We start from the raw sequence: 17,908 nt of genomic DNA, 5'->3' as shown, positions 1-17,908 counted from the left end.
CTGGCCTCCCATATCAATCGGAAGGTGCCGAGATTCGTGTCCAGGACAAGAGATCAGTGGGCAGACACGTCAGACACACTGGTGGCTCCGTGGCATCAGTACCAGCTGATCTGTGCCTTTCCTCTACTGAAACTGTTACCAAGTCTGCTTCGCAGAGTGGAGGCCGAGGGGATCCCAGTAATACCGATTGCCCCAGATTGGCCTCAGCGTCCTTTATACGCAGACCTAGTGGTGCCTGGTGGCAGATGCCCCCTGGTGACTGCCATTGCGAAAAGACCTTCTGTCTCAAGGTCTGATTCTCCATCCTGCTTTACCATCGCTGGCTTTAACGGCATGGCTATTGAGAGCCAGGTGTGAAGGTACTGGGGTCTGTCTGACTCGATGATCCCAACTATGTTGAGAGCATGGAAATCTTCTCGGAAGATATATCATCATACCTGGAAGGCTTACATCTCCATGTGTTAGGAGAAAGGATGGCATCCGTGCTCCTTTTCTATATCCAGGATCCTGCTGTTTCTTCAGCGAGAAGTAGACCAGAAATTGGCCTTGAGCACCATTAAAGGACAAATATCAGCTTTGGCTGTATTTTTTCAGCGACCCCTGGAGTCTCACTCTCTAGTGATTACCTTTGTCAAAGGGGTCCGGCATGTTGTTTCTCCGGTGCGCTGACCGTTACCTCCGTGGGATCTGAATCTGGTGATGTCGGCGCTGCAAAAAACGCATTTTGAAAATATCAGAGAGTTCCCTCTGTTGACTCTTTCCCAGAAAGTGGTCTTTCTAGTGGCCATCACATCGGCTAGGAGGGTTTTGGAAATGGCGGCCTTTTCCTGTAAGTCGCCCTATCTGGTTATCCACAAAGATAAGGTGGTGTTGCGTCCGCAATCTTCTTTTCTGCCAAAATGGTTTCCACGTTTCACATCAATGAGGATATTGTGTTACCATCCCTGTGTCCTAAGCCGACACATCCAAAGGAGGTGGCCTTCCATTCCCTGGACGTGGTTCGGGCACTGAGGGTGTATTTGTCTGCCACGGCTCCCTTCCAGAAGTCAGACTCACTGTTTGTTTCTGTGGCTGGTCCAAAGAAAGGCATGTCGTTCTCGTCGGCCACCATTTCCAGGTGGATCAGGCAGATTGTAGTGCAAGCCTACGCCTTAAAAGGGAAGGTGCCCCCCTTTCCGGTCATGGCCCGCTCCACAAGGGCATTTGGAACGTCTTGGGCCTTCTGACATCAATCGTCTGTCGCTCGAGTGAGTAAAGCGGCGACTTGGTTGTCTGTTCACACTTTTACAAAGTTCTACAAGGTAGATGTCAGTGCATCGGCTGATGCCTGTTTTGGCCGCAAAGTTTTGCAGGCGGCCGTATAGTTGCAATTGCTTATGCAATTTTTCCTTTTTTGATGGAGTTTTTGGGTAAAAACGCAGTACCTTTAAGTTAATGCACTGTTGCATTTGTTACCACAGTTTTTGGTGCGGTTTGAAGGTATCGTCGCTCTGTTGAGGAGCACCCTGTTTTTTGTGGTGGTTTTTTTTCACACGCTGTCGTTTTTGTGGGTAAAGTTATACTATTTCCCACTTGCTATGGTGGATGAAGTTTTTATGCTGTTTCCCCACCCCTCGTTTTGGCACTGCTTGGGGACGTCCCAATGGCTAAGAAAGGAGCTGTGTCAGTCGGTGAATATAAAAGAAAATAGGATTTTTTTTGTACTCACCATAAAATCCTTTTCTCTGTAATTCACAGACTGACACATCACCCGCCCCTCCCAATTTTCTTTACATTATACTGCTTGTTGATGTACTGATGGCTGCATGGCAGGTTGGGGGGTTGTTACCTAAGAGACCGCCCCTTGGGCAGAACTAAGAGTTCTGTGTTTTTCATAGCATGTAATGCCTAGTATTCTCCTAAAGGTGGCGTAAAACACAATGGCTAAGAGAGGAGCTGTGTCAGTCGGTGAATTACAGAGAAAAGGATTTTACGGTGAGTACAAAAAAACCTATTTTTGAATCTTTCCTTTCTGTCTTGGTGATGATAGTCAAAATGAAAGTTTAAATCTTTCCATCAGAGACCAAAGCAAGTAAGGTTTTATCTTTAGATATACTATAAGGACAGGCATATTCACATATATTGCTTATTGATTGCTTGAGTTTTTGCATGAAATCTCCTATGCAGCTTACCCCTAGAACAGCAACTGGAACGTTAAACAAAACGTGGTGTTTTTACTTAAAGCGGAACTCCACCCAAAGGGGGAATCTCTGCTTCTCTGACACCCACCCCCTGCCACATTTGGCACCTTTTAGTGGGGAGGCGGGAGCGGGTACTTGGTTTTGATGTGGCAAACTGAGCCAGAAGTTTGACCCCCCTCTTCCTTCCTTTGCAGCAGGCCCATTAACAAAGTTCAGAGCACTTCACACATGCACAGTGGCACCAGCTGTGCATGTGCAATTGTCCCTTAGTCAAGATGGCGATTAAAAATTAGGCTCAGGTGAGGACAACGCTGGATTCCTGGACAGTTAACTGCCTTAAGACCCCTTTCACACTGGAGTATTTTGCAGGCACTATAGCGTTAAAAATAGTTCCTGCAAAATGCCCTAAAACAGCTGCTTCATTCACTCCAGTGTGAAAGCCCGAGGGCTTTCACACTGGAGCGGTGCGCTGGCAGGGCATCAGAAAAAGTCCTGCCAGCAGCTTCTTTGGAGCGGTGAAGGAGTGGTGAACTCACTGCTCCTCCACCAGCGCTGCGATACCGCCTGCAATTGCTGCTCCGCTGGCGTTTTGCGGGCGGATTTAACCCCTTTTCGGCCACCGGAGGGGGCTTAAATCCCCTTTAAAAGGACGGTAAAGCAGCGCTAAAAATAGTGCCGCTTTACCACTGACGCCGGTGGTGGCTCAGTGTGAAAGGGGTCTAATATTAAAAATCACAAGCTACGCTATTTGAAGCTGTTGATGTTTAATTTTTTTCTGAAGAAGCCTGGAGCTCCTCTTTAATATTTTACACTGCAGCAGCAGAAAACCCCCAGGATTCTTGTGAATGTATACATCCTTAGCAAGAAAGTTGAGTTGTTTTTTAATCTTTTAAACCCAATAAAAGTTTTTTTTTTTTTTTTAAGAATGTCATTTAAAAAATGTATATGTTTGTGATTAAAACAAAAGCTGGTTAGCAGTACAGCATTGTTTATTGAAACACTTGCAGGAGGTGTGTTGGACTGCTTGGAACCAGGGTCATTGCAGACCTGGCTCTCCAGCATGTTGCAAGAGCAGGGCAGATTCTTACTGTTTTAATTACAAAAATGATATGTTACAATGGAAAATGAAGTACAGTTACAGTTACTGCCTTTTCAAATCCGTGAAATTATTATTGTCTGTTCTGGAGTGGATGCCAATGCTTAGAACTGCTTTGGGTATGCAGATGGAACATGTCTTATTTAACCACTTGCTTACTGGGCACTAATACCCCCTTCTTGCCCAGGCCAATTTTCAGCTTTCAGCACTGTTGCACTTTGAATGACAATTGGGCGGTCATGCAACACTGCACCCAAACTAAATGTTATCACATAAATAGAGCTTTCTTTTGGTGGTATTTAATTACCACTGTTTTTTTTTTTTTTTTTTTTGTATTTTATTTTTGTTTGCTAAGGCTCCATGCACACTGGAGCTCATAAATGGCAATTTTTTGGAGTTTGGACATTTTTTAACGCCCATGAACTCCACTCTGTTATCCTATGTGTCCATGCACACATGGACGTTTTTTAGCTTTTATCAGCAGTGGAGTTTATGGGCTGTTCTCCGAATGCCATAAAATCGTATTCAAAGTGCCGTCTTTCTGACCATAAAAATCGCCAAGCGCGCATTAATAAGTGCGTTCTATTTTTTCATTACATTGTGGGAGTTTGGGAATGCATTGTGGGATTTTGGGAGTGTCTTCTGTATGTTTATTAAAAATGCCCATAAACACTAACGCTAAAAAACTGGCATAGACACTAGTACAAAACACTGTTAAAATCTTGTTTTTCAATCAGCATTTTCTGCCAGCTTTTTTGAGCTCTAGTGTGCATGGAGCCTAAAGGAACAAAGAAAGACTGAAAATTTTGAAAAAAACTAAACATTTTTCATAATTTGTTAAAAATCTTTTATAAACAGGTCGTTTTTATCCTTCCATGATGTGCGCTGATGGGGTTGCACTGATAGGCACTGCTAGGCTGCACTGATAGGCACTGATGAAGCTGCATTGGTGGGCACTGATGAGGTGGCACCGGTGGGCACTGATGAGGCTGCTCTGATAGGTGGCATTGATAGGCAGTGATGAGAGGTGGCACTGATAGGTGCCACTGATGATGAGGCACTGATTGGCAGCACGATGAGAACTGATAGGTGGCACTGGTGGACACAGATTGGGACCGATGTCCCTGTAACAGAAGCCGGTTACCGGCTTTTTTCTTTTCTCGTCCAGAGAGGGGCCACCTTCTTTTTTCGCCATGAGATCACTTTTATCGGGACCGGGAGAGGGGCCTCTTACCGGAGCTGAGTGAGGGAAAGATGCCCCCCCCCACCTCGGCTCCATAGTATTTGATGGAGCAAACGATGTCAAGCGTCACTTCCGCCCAATGCTCTTAAAGGGGAATTTGTTTTTTTGTAAAAAAAAAAAAAAAAAAAAACTAGATTTAATTTTGTATTTTAATGTGTTTATTGCATTTTAGTGTAAATGTGAGATCTGAGGTCTTTTTGACCACTAGACGTCCGCGCTATAGCCGAAAGACGGCTGCAGCGCGGACGCCAATTGCCGGGAGGCCGTCCTCCTGTTTACTTCCACGAGCGCACATCAGGGGGGTTGTTATGTGCTGTCCGTGTCCCTTGGACACAGCCAGTCACAGATTGCTGTAAATGGCCAATCACAGCGGCCATTTAAACATAAAACGTAAACATATGAGATCATCTCCTAACGCCGGCTCTCCCTCCTCACACAGACAGCGTGTGAGGAGGGAGAGATGAACGATGCCCACAATGTCACTTCCATCTGTCCCCAGTGCCACCTGGCAGTGCCATCTGTCCCCAGTGCCACCTGTCAGTGCCATCTGTCATCAGTGCCACGTATAAGTGCCATCTGTCAGTGCCACGTGTCATCAGTGCCACATACTGCCATCTGTCATCAGTACCATATCAGTGTCACGTGTCATCAGTGCCACATATTAGTGCCATCTGTCATCAGTGCCACATATTAGTACCATCTGTCATCAGTGCCATGTATCAGTGTCATCTGTCATCAGTGCCACCTGTCAGTGTCACGTGCCATCTGTTATCAGTGTCACGTGTCATCAGTGCCATGTATTAGTGCCATCTGTCATCAGTGCCACGTATTAGTGCCTGCTGTCATCAGTGCCACGTATTAGTGCCACATGTCATCAGTGCCACGTATTAGTGCCATCTGTCATCAGTGCCAAATCTTAGTGCCATCTGTCATCAGTGCCACATCAGTGTCACGTGTCATCAGTGCCACATATTAGTGCCATCTGTCATCAGTGCCACATATTAGTACCATCTGTCATCAGTGCCACGTATCAGTGCCATCTGTCATCAGTGCCACCTGTCAGTGTCACGGGCCATCTGTTATCATTGTCATGTGTCATCAGTGCCATGTATTGGTGCCTGCTGTCATCAGTGCCATATCTTAGTGCCATCTGTCCTGGTGCTCCAGGGCCTTCAAAAGTGTAATACGTAGTCAACAAGTTAGATGTGTAATTTATGCTCCTAGAACACGTGATGGCGCTCCCTGCATGTTGGGCCTCTCTGAGTAGCTAGGCTGGGGAAAAGTCCCACACATGTGGTATCGTAATACTCAGGAGGAGTAGCAGAATTTATTTTGGGGTGTCATTTGTGGTATACACATGCCATGTGAGATAAATAACCTATTACAATAACAATTTTGTGAAAAAAAAAAATCTTCATTTTGCAAAGAATTGCGGGAAAAAATGACAACATCAAAAAGCTCACCATGCCTCTTACTAAATACCTTGGAATGTCTACTTTCAAAAAAGGGGTCATTTGGGGGGTATTTGTACTTTCCTGGCTTGTTCAAGTCTCAAGAAATGAGATAGGCCACCAATACATCAGGTGTGATCAATTTTTGTATGATTTGCACCACAGATTGTAGACTCTCTAACTTTCACAAAGACCAAATAATATCCACTAATTTGCGTTATTTTTACCAAAGATGTAGCAGTATAAATTGTAGCCAAAATTTATGAAGAAAAAATAATAATTTGCAAAACTTTATCACAGAAACAAAGAAAAATGAGTTTTTGTCAAAATTTTCAGTCTTTTTTCATTTATAGTGCAAAAAATAAAAAACCCAGAGGTGATCAAATACCACCAAATGAAAGCTCTATTTGTGCGAAAAAATGGACAAAAAATTCATTTGTGTAGTGTTACATGACTGAATAATTGTCATTCAAAGTGTGAAAATTGGTCTGGTCACAAGGGGGGTTTAAGTGCCCAGTTGTCAAGTGGTTAAAGAGGTCCTGTCATGCCATTTTCTATTACAAGGGATGTTTACATTTGTAATAGGAATAAAAGTGACCCAAACTTGTTTATTTTAAAAAGACAGTGTAAAAATAAAAAGTAAAATAAATAATGGGAAACATTTTTTTAAAGCGATCTGTCCCGCCGATCTCGCACACAGAATAGAACCACATAGGTAAGTCGTGCCCGCATATGAAAACGGTGTTCAAACCACACATGTGAGGTATCGCGGTGATCGTTAGAGTGAGAACGATAATTGTAGCACTGAACCTCCTTTGTAACTCAAAATTGGTTACCTACAGAAATTTTTAAACGTCGCCTATGGAGATTTTTAAGGGTCAAAGTTTGTCGCCATTCCACGAGAGGGGGCAATTTGGAAGCATGACATGTTGGGTATCAGTTTATCTTTCACAATATAAAAAAAAAAAAAAATGGGCTAACTTTACTGTTGTCTTATGTTTTAATTCAAAAAAGTGTATTTTTTTAAAACAAATTGCGCTTGTGAGACCACTGCACAAATACGGTGTGACTTAAAGTATTACAACAACCACCATTTTATGCTCTTGGGTGGTTAATAGTGGTTAATATCATAAATAATAGCATGTTGTTAGATTTTTACTCCAGAAGTATATAATGAGTTTGGAAATTCTAGAGAAATACTTAAAAAAATTAATTTCAGTTTAACTAAACCCATTTGATTTTAGTTGACTAAAATGATTTTAACTAAAAAAGCCTTTTAGTCAAAAGGCTGACTAAAACTAAATCAAAATGTGACATCAAATTTAACACTAGTGGACTTGCCTAGTCAAAAGCCTTGATTTTAATCACATTGTAATTTTGGAGGTTGAAAAGGGCAGTTCATCCAAAAAAAAACTACAAATATCTTGCAACTAAAGGAATTTTGCATAGAGAAGTGGTAGAAAATTTCACTAAGTCAATGTCAGAGTCTGGTGGGCCGTTATGTAAAATGCCTAAAAGAAGTAATATCTGCTAAAGAGAGCAATGCCAGCTTCTAAAGCCATGGATGTTCTTAATTTTTTACTCTGCACCATCACATCAATTAATATTTTTGTTGAAAAAATTATTAAACAGGAAAATTATACTGTTTTTATTCAAGTATATTAACTTTATCTGTAGGCATGTTTGAATTAATATGGAAAAAAATATTGGTTAAACTAACAGTGCATTTTTAACACCACTTTCATTATTACTGGGCTTCTTAAAGTGGTTGTATACTCGATTTTTTAACTTTTACCTACAGGAAAGCCTGTAATAAGGCTTACCTGTAGGTGAAAAAAATATCTCCTAAACCTGTACGGTTTAGGAGATATTCCCCTCGGTATGCACCGCTGACTGCAGCGGCGCATGCGCACAAGGGGATTCTCGGCCTGAAAATCCGGCAGTGGCCGGCCGGCCGGAATGAAATCTCCCACGCGCATGCGTGGGAGTGCCGATATCGCGGCTCCGGCCACTCACAGCGCCGGAGCTGCGATACCCGGAAGAAACGCAGAGGGAGCATGTCAGCTCCCTCGGCGTGGATCGGGCCAGATGTCGGGGCCTCGTTGTAAGGTAAGTATTTCATAATGAGCTAGTATGCGGTGCATACTAGCTCATTATGCCTTTTGCTTTGCAGGTTTAAAAGAAAAAAAAAAATGTGCGGGTTTACTACCGCTTTAATGGGATGTGCATATTTCACATGGCTGTTTATAAAGTGTCAATTAAATTGTTTTAAACTATATTTCTGACAAAAAGTGTTTGTTTTTTGTTTGTTTTAATTATTATTACTACTACTACTACTGCAGCATCTGTATTAAATATTAGTAATCTCCATAGGGGACGTTTAAACATACAGGTTGCATGTTTTGAGTTACGGAGGAGGTCTAAGGTAGAATTATTTATTTCGCTCTACTGACCACGGTGATACCTCACATGTGTGGTTTGAACACAGTTCTGCACGTGAGCACGGCGGGATGGGGCATGTTTAAATAAAAAATGTTGTTATTATTTATTTTACCTTTTATTTTTACACTGTTCTTAAAAAAAAAAAAAAAAAAAAAAAAAGGTGTCTTTTTTATTTTTATTACAAGGAATATAAACATCCCTTGTAATAGAAAAAAAATCATGACAGGACCTCTTAAATATGAGATCTGAAGTCAAAAAGACCTCAGATCTCATATTTATACTAAAATGCAATAAAAATAAAAAATAAAATGTTGCCATTTAAAAAATACACAAAAAATGTCCCTTTAAGAATTATGGGCGGAAGTGACGTTTTGATGTTGCTTCCGCCCTGTCATGGTATGGAGACGGGTGGCCATCTTCCCCTCACTCGTCTCTATACCAAAGAGGAGAAAGGATCTGACCGCCTCCGCCGCTGCCGAAGGCTCCGGTAAGCAGTGGAGGGCACCAGAGTGCTGCGGGGGGCCCCTCTCCCGCCGCCGATAAAAGTGATCTTTTGGCGAATCTACCACGCAGACCACTTTTATCTGAAAGCGGACCACCGGCTGAAGAGGATACCAGGTTATGGTAGCTAGCATTATGACAGCTAGCATTTACATACCCTGTCAGAATTTCATTTATGCATTTTCTTGGCAATTTTTCAGAGAATATGAATGAGAATATGAATGATAACACAATAACATTTCTTTCTCTCATGGTTAGTGTTTGGCTGAAGCCATTTATTATCAATCAACTGTGCTTACTCTTTATAGATCATAATGATAACAGAAATCACTCAAATGGCCCTGATCAAAAGTTTACTTACCCTGGAATGTTTGACCTTGGTACAGACAAAGAAGGTGACACACGCAGGTTAAAATGGCAATCAAAGTTTAATTTCCCACATTTGTGCCTTTTTAAATCACAATTAGTGTCTGTGTATAAATAGTCAATGAGTTTGTTAAATCTAAAATATAAATTAAGCTTTGGCGCTAAAACCTTTTTGTGCACTGTGAATACTAAAATCATATATGAGTGTGAGATGATCTATTATCTCTGCTAGTGCTCTGGAGAATTTAAAACAAATTGTGGTGGAAACCTTTTAAAACCACTGTATACGTGATGTTAAAATGCGTGAAAAAAGAAGAAAAGAGGATGTATGTCTGTTGATTTACACCTCAAAAATGCACATATGTATTGGAAAAGTAGTGGATCAATCACATAAAAACAATTAAGAATACTACTGTGCTCGGTAAAAAAACATACATAAACCAATATCTGAAAAATCATATGCAATATGTTCAAAGTGATAATCAAAAAGCGTTTTGTGAAAGTACCCAGAAAAAATAATAATAATAGTGACAAAAAATCTTATAATGTCCAACGGAAATTTTCAAAGTCGCATCAACTGGTTGCTGGAAAAACGCATGGAACTTTCATCAAATGAGGAAGATAGAGTAAAGTGACTAGTGCAGAAGGGTTAAATGCATTCCTCTCCGGTGCGCCACTCTGTGTTAGGAAAAAGGGATCTATATGTGCTCACCAGACAAAAAACCCTCAATGGGTTAATCGAGCAGCCACAGTATGAGCCACTGTGCAGCTTTCTTTGGGCTCTGCTTCTGCTATGCTGGGGAGATGCTTTACACTTTTCCTTCCACAGGTAGTCCGTTTAGCAATTATGCATGAAGGGAAACAGAAGTACAAACATAGTGCAATACTGTTGTTTGAACGTTTTTTTGTTTATTAAGAAGTCAGGTTACTCACAATATCCAAAGAGACAAGATCGCTTTAAAATTAGCCGCGTCATCTGGCTCCAGATGACGTCGCTCTGACGAAACGCGTAGGGCGTGGCCTAGAACGTGCACCTTACACTGGTATACAAGCAGCAACGCCGGCGCGGCTAATTTTAAAGCGATCTTGTCTCTTTGGATATTGTGAGTAACCTGACTTCTTAATAAACAAAAAAACGTTCAAACAACAGTATTGCACTATGTTTGTACTTCTGTTTCCCTTCATGCATAATTGCTAAACGGACTACCTGTGGAAGGAAAAGTGTAAAGCATCTCCCCAGCATAGCAGAAGCAGAGCCCAAAGAAAGCTGCACAGTGGCTCATACTGTGGCTGCTCGATTAACCCATTGAGGGTTTTTTGTCTGGTGAGCACATATAGATCCCTTTTTCCTAACACAGAGTGGCGCACCGGAGAGGAATGCATTTAACCCTTCTGCACTAGTCACTTTACTCTATCTTCCTCATTTGATGAAAGTTCCATGCGTTTTTCCAGCAACCAGTTGATGCGACTTTGAAAATTTCCGTTGGACATTATAAGATTTTTTGTCACTATTATTATTATTTTTTCTGGGTACTTTCACAAAACGCTTTTTGATTATCACTTTGAACATATTGCATATGATTTTTCAGATATTGGTTTATGTATGTTTTTTTACCGAGCACAGTAGTATTCTTAATTGTTTTTATGTGATTGATCCACTACTTTTCCAATACATATGTGCATTTTTGAGGTGTAAATCAACAGACATACATCCTCTTTTCTTCTTTTTTCACGCATTTTAACATCACGTATACAGTGGTTTTAAAAGGTTTCCACCACAATTTGTTTTAAATTCTCCAGAGCACTAGCAGAGATAATAGATCATCTCACACTCATATATGATTTTAGTATTCACAGTGCACAAAAAGGTTTTAGCGCCAAAGCTTAATTTATATTTTAGATTTCTAACCTATTCCTATTCTTAGGGACAGGTCTCAAGCACAGGCAGCTTTAACCCCTTAAGTTCATTTTTTTAATTTATCTTTATTTCACTATATATATATTTTTTTCCCTTGCCTGTGTGGCGAACGGGTGGAATTTGTCCATAGCGCAATCTTATCTATTTTTTGCTAATGAGTTTGTTAGCTCTCACATGAATGCACTAGGCAGGCTAGATACTGAGCCATGAGAAGATAGAAAAGAATAGTCAAAAGACCGGCGTAACAAGGTAATGGAACTTTACAAAGAAGGAAAAGAATATAAAAAGATATCCAATATAATATGCCAGTCAGTACTGTTCAATCACTTAAGTGGTAACTTTCAGAATCTCTTGATACCAAGCCAAGGTCAGATAGATCCAGAAAGATTTCAGCCACAACTGCCACAGGAACTGTTCCGGATACAAAGAAGAACCCACAGGTAACTTCAGGATAAATAAATAACATATAGGAGCAATAATTTGCCACTTTGCCACTTTTTAACAAATATCATATGTGCAACTATTCATAGTGCATTCACCATATTATGTACATAAAATAAATTTAAACAGTTAACACATTCATGTGAAAACACCCTAGTGACAGCAATTCTTGCAACAACTATAATGTAAAAGTCCTTGCAATTTAAACTATTCCAAAGAGATTCCTCTATAATGAGATGTCATTGTCACACACAAAAGGCAAATTTTTTGTGTAAAAAGATGTGGCCACAACCTTCCACGTGATCCTTCACCACAGCCTCAATCATCCACACCAAATAAGTGATTGTGATATGATTCAGCTTACCAGATTGTATTGACCACTTTATTGAAAAAGTTAGTCAGTGATCGCTTCTGCAGGGTTGTGCCTGCTCACATGCTTTTAACCTGTAGACAGTTTCAGCCTTCCTCCTCACAGACAAGTACGGTAAGTGTGATATATAGAAAACAGATGGAGAGCCTCCATAACGTAATTCAGTTTTATTAAAAAATTTAAAATAATACACAGCCAAATGGCTCCTTACTTGAAAAAGTGCCTTTCTCCTGGCACTGGGGTTGCTGGCATTAATCTCGAATGAGCTGCAATACCAAAGGTATCCACGCTATCCACTACAAATTGCGTGCGTTCCACACACTAGCGCTATTAGCCAGAATGACCGGATGTCCTACGTGACCTTGCACTGCCTCCGACGTACGTTTCGTTAGAGAAATACAGGCTGCTCTGGAAAAAGATGGTGTGGTTGTTTTTAAGGAGCACAATACGATACGATACTTGAACAAAAAAGAGCTGCATGATCAAGTTGCCAGAAAGAAGCCTTTTCTGTACAAGTTCCTTGACATGCCTCATTGGCTTTTTGTATGGCATTGGTGCAGTAAAGGCTTCTTTCTGGCAGCTCAACCATGCAGCTCTTTGTTGTTCAAGTATCATTGAATTGTGCTCCTTAAAAGCAACCACACCATCATTTTGGAGAGCAGCCTATATTTCTGCTGCGGTTACCTGTGGGTTTCTTTGTATCCTGAGCAGTTCTTCCCGCCAGTTGTGGCTGCAATCTTTCTTTGTCTACCTCACCTTTCCTTGGTATCAATAGAGCCCCTAATTTTCACACTTCTCAATAAGTGATTAAACAGTATTGCCTGGCATATTCAAGGCTTTGGATATCCTTTTAGATCCTTTTCCATCTTTGTAAAGTTTCATTACCTTGTTACGCCGGTCTTTTGACTGTTTTTTTCTACCTTCTCATGGCTCAGTATCTAGCCTGCTTAGTGAATCCATGTGCGAGCTAACAAACTCATTGACTATTTATAAACAGACATTAATTGTGGTTTAAAAAGCCACAAATGTGGGAGATTAACCTTTAATTGCCATTTTAACATGTTGTCCCACTTTCTGTGTCTGTACCAAGGCCAAACATTCCAGGGTATGTAATCGTTTTATCAGGGACGTTTGGGTGATTTCTGTTATCATTATGATTTAAAAAAACACAGTTGATTGATAGTCAATGTCTTCAGCCAAACACTAACCATGAGTGAAAGAAATGTTTTTGTGTTATCATTCATATTCTCTGAAAAATGGCCAAGAAATCATAAATTCTACCAGGGTATGTAAACTTATGAGCACAACCAGCCAGGACAGCTAGTTGAAGGAAAGGCACACACCCCCACTCCACATAGGTAGAAGAACAAAGGTACTTTCAGAGCTGTGCTGTGACAAGGCAAGCTCTTTGCTAATCTATAGCAACTTGCCTCCACACAAATTTCAGGCTGGTTTTATCTTGGTTGACAGAGAACTTGTCAGAAGTTATCATGCTGATAACAGAGCAGTGAAACAGCAGAAAGGCACGAGACTTGGTGCTTTGGCGAGAGATAAGAAAACACTACAGATATATACTATATATACGCTTAGGTCAAATTTCATGAATCAGGTTTACATCCACTTTAAGTTATATTCTAGTTTTACATATCTATGAGTTAATAAAAACCTTAATGTTTGCTCTATTTCTAGATGGAGTTGATAAAGAACATTAGTACTGCTGAGCAACCTTATTTATTTACTCGACATGTTCACTTTCTTAACTTTTCGAGGTAAGTTGTGCTGCTAGTAAGACTGAATTATATAAAAGCAAACTATTTTATGCATTTATTTTGTTTTTTGTAGTACATGTTTTGCAGATCTTTACAAAAAAGCATAATCCTTTTACACCAGATTCTACCCTCTACCCTCCCAGGCACAAGGTCAAAGAGGTGCCAGTCTCCCTGTTAGCTGCTTGTTAACATTTAAAAAAGACCTAATACAATGTATTAGACCTTGTAAGGACCAATTAAAGAGGAAGTAAACCCTGATGGGTTTACTTCCTCTTTGTCACCCTGCAAAGGTAAAGCATAATGGGCTACTATGCATCGCATAGTAGCCCATTATGCCCACAGCGTTCTGCTGTCTACGGCACATGAGCCGTAGACAGCTGTGACTGTCTTTTAGTAAATATCTCCTAAAGTGTGTAGGTTTAGGAGATATTTCTTGGACTTACACGTAAGCCTTAATTTAGGCTTACCTGTAAGTCAAAGTGGTTTGTAAGGGTTTACAACCACTTTAATTACATTGTATTTTTGTTTTCTGACTCAGAAGCTACTGAAGAAAACCTAAATGTAGAATTTTTTTTTTCTTTATAGCGGTAATAAACAAAGTAAACTTTTATTAAATTGCAGCTTACTAATTCTTAGCCCTTGTACACACGGTCGGAGATTCCGACAACCAAATCCGTCGGAGTAATTCCGACGGATTAATTCCGTAAGAGGTCCGGAAGTGATGTTGCATACACACGGTCGGACTAAATTGTCGGAAAATCCGATTGTACATAACGTGATGACGTTATTTTGTTACAAAGGGACTACGTTCAGGCTAGTAGCCAATAGCTTTGGTCTAGGAATTTGATCTGAGCATGCATGGGACTTTGTCCGTCGGAGTAGGCTACACATGGTTGGAGTATGTCCAATAGGAGCATTTTGTGGGAAAATTTTACCGTCAAGTTGGAAAACTTGGTCCGTCGGATATTCCGACGGAAACAGTCCAATGCAGACCACACACAGTCGGAATATCCGACAAAACGGTCCGATAGGACACATTCTGTCGGAATCTCCAACCGTGTGTACAAGGGCTCAGATGTGATGGCTACATCTTTCTTTTATTTTCATCTGGTGATCCAGCCAGTAAATCATGTTGTTTTTCAACAGAACAAGCTCTCCTGCAAATGTAGCAATTTAGACTGTTGAGACAAACCGTTTACCACTGACAGGGGTGCTTACAATGAATAATTTATATTTATTTATGTAAAACCTTTATCATAAAAGAAAAAGAAGATCTGTTGCTGTACCTGCTTATGTGACTAATGTGTGAGTGTGTGGGGGATGGGGCCAGGGTGTCGACATCTTCTGATCATTGGAGGGCAGGCAGGCTGTTCTATTAGCACAGGCAGAAAACTAGACCACGCTGGAATGGATGTGCTGTCATGCCTAGCGTGGTCAGTTTGAAATAGAGAAGCAAGGGGACTGGCTGGAATAGCAGACATTTTACACAGTGGATGCAATGCAAAGAAAACGGAAAATAGTTTCATACTTACCGTAATTTTCCTTTCCTGGTGCCTATCCATGGCAGCATACCAGCGATGAGCTCTGCTCCAGAGTCCTCCCCTCAGGATAGTTAATACGATATCCCCCACCCCCAGCATTCTCCAATTATATTGAAAAACCAAGGGAGGGCATGTATGCTGCTATGGATAGGCACAGGAAAGGAAATTTACGGTAAGTATGAAACAATTTTCTGTTTTCCTGGTGCCTCCATGGCAGCATACCAGTGATACAATTAATAGCTAAGACAAGGGTGGGTAATGCTTCAAAGGAAAACTTATTTAAGGAAATGCAAGAGCTGACTCAATTGCAGTTCTTCCAAACTCCACAGAAGTGAGTGCTCCTGGGTCAATTCTGTAATGATGCATGAATGTATTTGGAGATGTCCATATGGCTGCTTTGCAAATAGTTTCCAAGGATACGCATGCCCTCGCCGCCCATGAAGATGAGACTGCTCTCGTAGAATGGGCTCTAACCGCTGGTGGATCCAACCCTCTCGCCCTATACACTTTTTGAATTAATTTACAGATCCAAGAAGTGATAGTCCTAGATGTGGCTTCCTTCCCCTTATTCCTACCCCATGGTAGTATGAATAGCCTATTCAAAGCTCTAAAGGGGCTTGTAACCTGTAAGTAACGTGTTAAAACTTTTGAAATGTCCAACTCTTGTAGTGCGTGGGTCTGCAAAGGTTGGCAGTGCCCAGGCTTCAGAGAGAGTGGCACGGGATGAAACTTTTGGGACAAATCCTTGCACTGTCCGTAACCCTACCCTGTTCGGAAAATAGGCTAGGTGCTCCTTTTCTGCCCCCAAAGCTTGCAACTCTGAGGCTCTTCCTTAGTTATTGCTACTAAGAAAACCGTTTTAAGGGTCAGGTTCCAAAGTAAAGCGGTTTCTAATGGGATAAATGATTGAGCCATTAGACCTTCTAGAACCAGAGGTAAATCCCAGGCCGGAAAGGAACTCTTTAGCGGTGGGTGAATCTTCTTGACTGCCTTAAAAAAACTGTACGATGAGTGTATCCTCTGCCCATCTTTTCTGGGTACTCGGCAAAATTGCTGCCACCTGGACCTTTAGTGAACTTAGACTGAGTCCCAGGTCCAAGCCTGATTGTAAGAATTCTAAGATTACTGTGGTGGATGGCATAGTTGGGTCTGACTGTCTGTCCTCTGCAAACTGTTTGAACTTATCCCATATCTTAGAATAAATGTAATTTGTAGAGGGCTTTCTAGCCTTTAATAGAGTTGAAATTACACCTGCCGAGCCTCCTAGGGATTGGAATTTCTCCCGGTCAAGATCCAGGCATGTAGGTTCAGCTTGTGTGGGGCTGGATGGATTTCCTTGTGAGAGCAGCTGCGGGAATACTGGAATCTTGACTGGAGGGTATAAGCTGAGGCTCATTGCCCAAGGGAACCATGGCCTCCTCGGCCAATAGGGAAGAATTGCCCCTACCCTGACTGGTTCCCTCGTCAATCCCTGTAATTAAGGGTCTGGGAGGAAATGCATACGGTGTTTTGCAGTGCCATGGGCTCGATAGGGCATCTACTGCCTCTGCCCAGGGGTGAGGTAGGCGGGATAGGAATCTTGGCAACTTCGCATTCATTGGAGAGGGGAACAGGTCTATTTCTGGAGGCTTCTGTAAATTCATGATCCACCTGAGCACTGCTGGGTGTAGAGACCACTCGTTGCTGTCTTTAAAACAGCGAGATAGATGATACGCCTGTTGATTCAGATGGCCCGGGAGATAGACTGCCTTCAAATCCACCAAATTCTTCTCTGCCCACAACATAAAAGGCTCCACTTCTCTCAACAACATGAAGCTGTGGGTTCCCCCTGCCATTGTATATACACTACCGCTGCTCTGTTGTCCAGACGGACTAGCACCTGTTTCTGAAGTAGATGTTCTTTCAGATTTACCAGTGCCAAATAAACTGCTCGCAGCTCCAGGACATTGAGACTATTCGCTCCATGGGGATATCCCATCTTTCTTGTACCTCCAGGTGACCGCAGTGTGCTCCCCACCCCTTTGAGCTTGCATCAGTGGTAAGAATAGTCCAAGAGGGACACCGTAGGAGACAAGGCCTGGAGATGATGTCTTCTTTCGACCACCACAGAAGACCCCTCCTCATTGATGTCGATATCGCTATCCTTTGATATAGTGACTTCTTCCATTGTGTCAAAAAGCCCCATTGAAAAGCCCTCAAATGCCAATGGGACTAGGGTACCATCGGTATACAAGTTAACACAGTCCCTACCAGACTGATAGGTGAGAGAGTGTTCTTACGTGGCACATCTTCTGAGCGATTGCTGTCGCTTTCTGGGGGGGAGGCGCACTGTACCTGCCTTGGTGTCGAAGAGGGCACCGAGATAAACCATTACTTGCGTCTGTGTTTATCAACTACCCAAACTCTTTCAGGGGGGACAGAAGAATCTGCCTGTGTTCCACCAGTTGGTCTGGATTGTAGGCTAACAGTAGGATGTCGTCCAAAAAATGGAAAACTCAAAGTCCTTTTTCACTGAGCGGTGCCAGAACTGCGATTACCACTTTCGATAATATCCTTGGCGATGTACACAGACCGAAAGGAAGGTACTGAA

General features: G+C 41.7%; 1 protein-coding gene across 1 annotated transcript in view; it reads left to right on the top strand.

Annotated features, from left to right (window-relative positions):
- Positions 1-17,908, top strand: part of UST (uronyl 2-sulfotransferase) — a 617,990-nt gene that overhangs the window by 401,555 nt on the left and 198,527 nt on the right. Inside the window, exon 4 of the mRNA XM_077486689.1 lies at positions 13,698-13,777. Coding sequence (XP_077342815.1) covers positions 13,698-13,777 — 80 coding nt within the window. The remainder of the gene's footprint in view (positions 1-13,697; positions 13,778-17,908) is intronic.

The sequence above is a fragment of the Lithobates pipiens genome, unplaced genomic scaffold (genome assembly GCF_037356315.1).
Source record: "Lithobates pipiens isolate NorthernLeopardFrog02 unplaced genomic scaffold, aLitPip1_a1.2 Scaffold_18, whole genome shotgun sequence".
Lineage (NCBI taxonomy): Eukaryota > Metazoa > Chordata > Amphibia > Anura > Ranidae > Lithobates > Lithobates pipiens.
The sequence above is the reverse complement of the archived record's forward strand: the minus strand, read 5'-3'. Positions and strand labels throughout refer to the sequence as shown.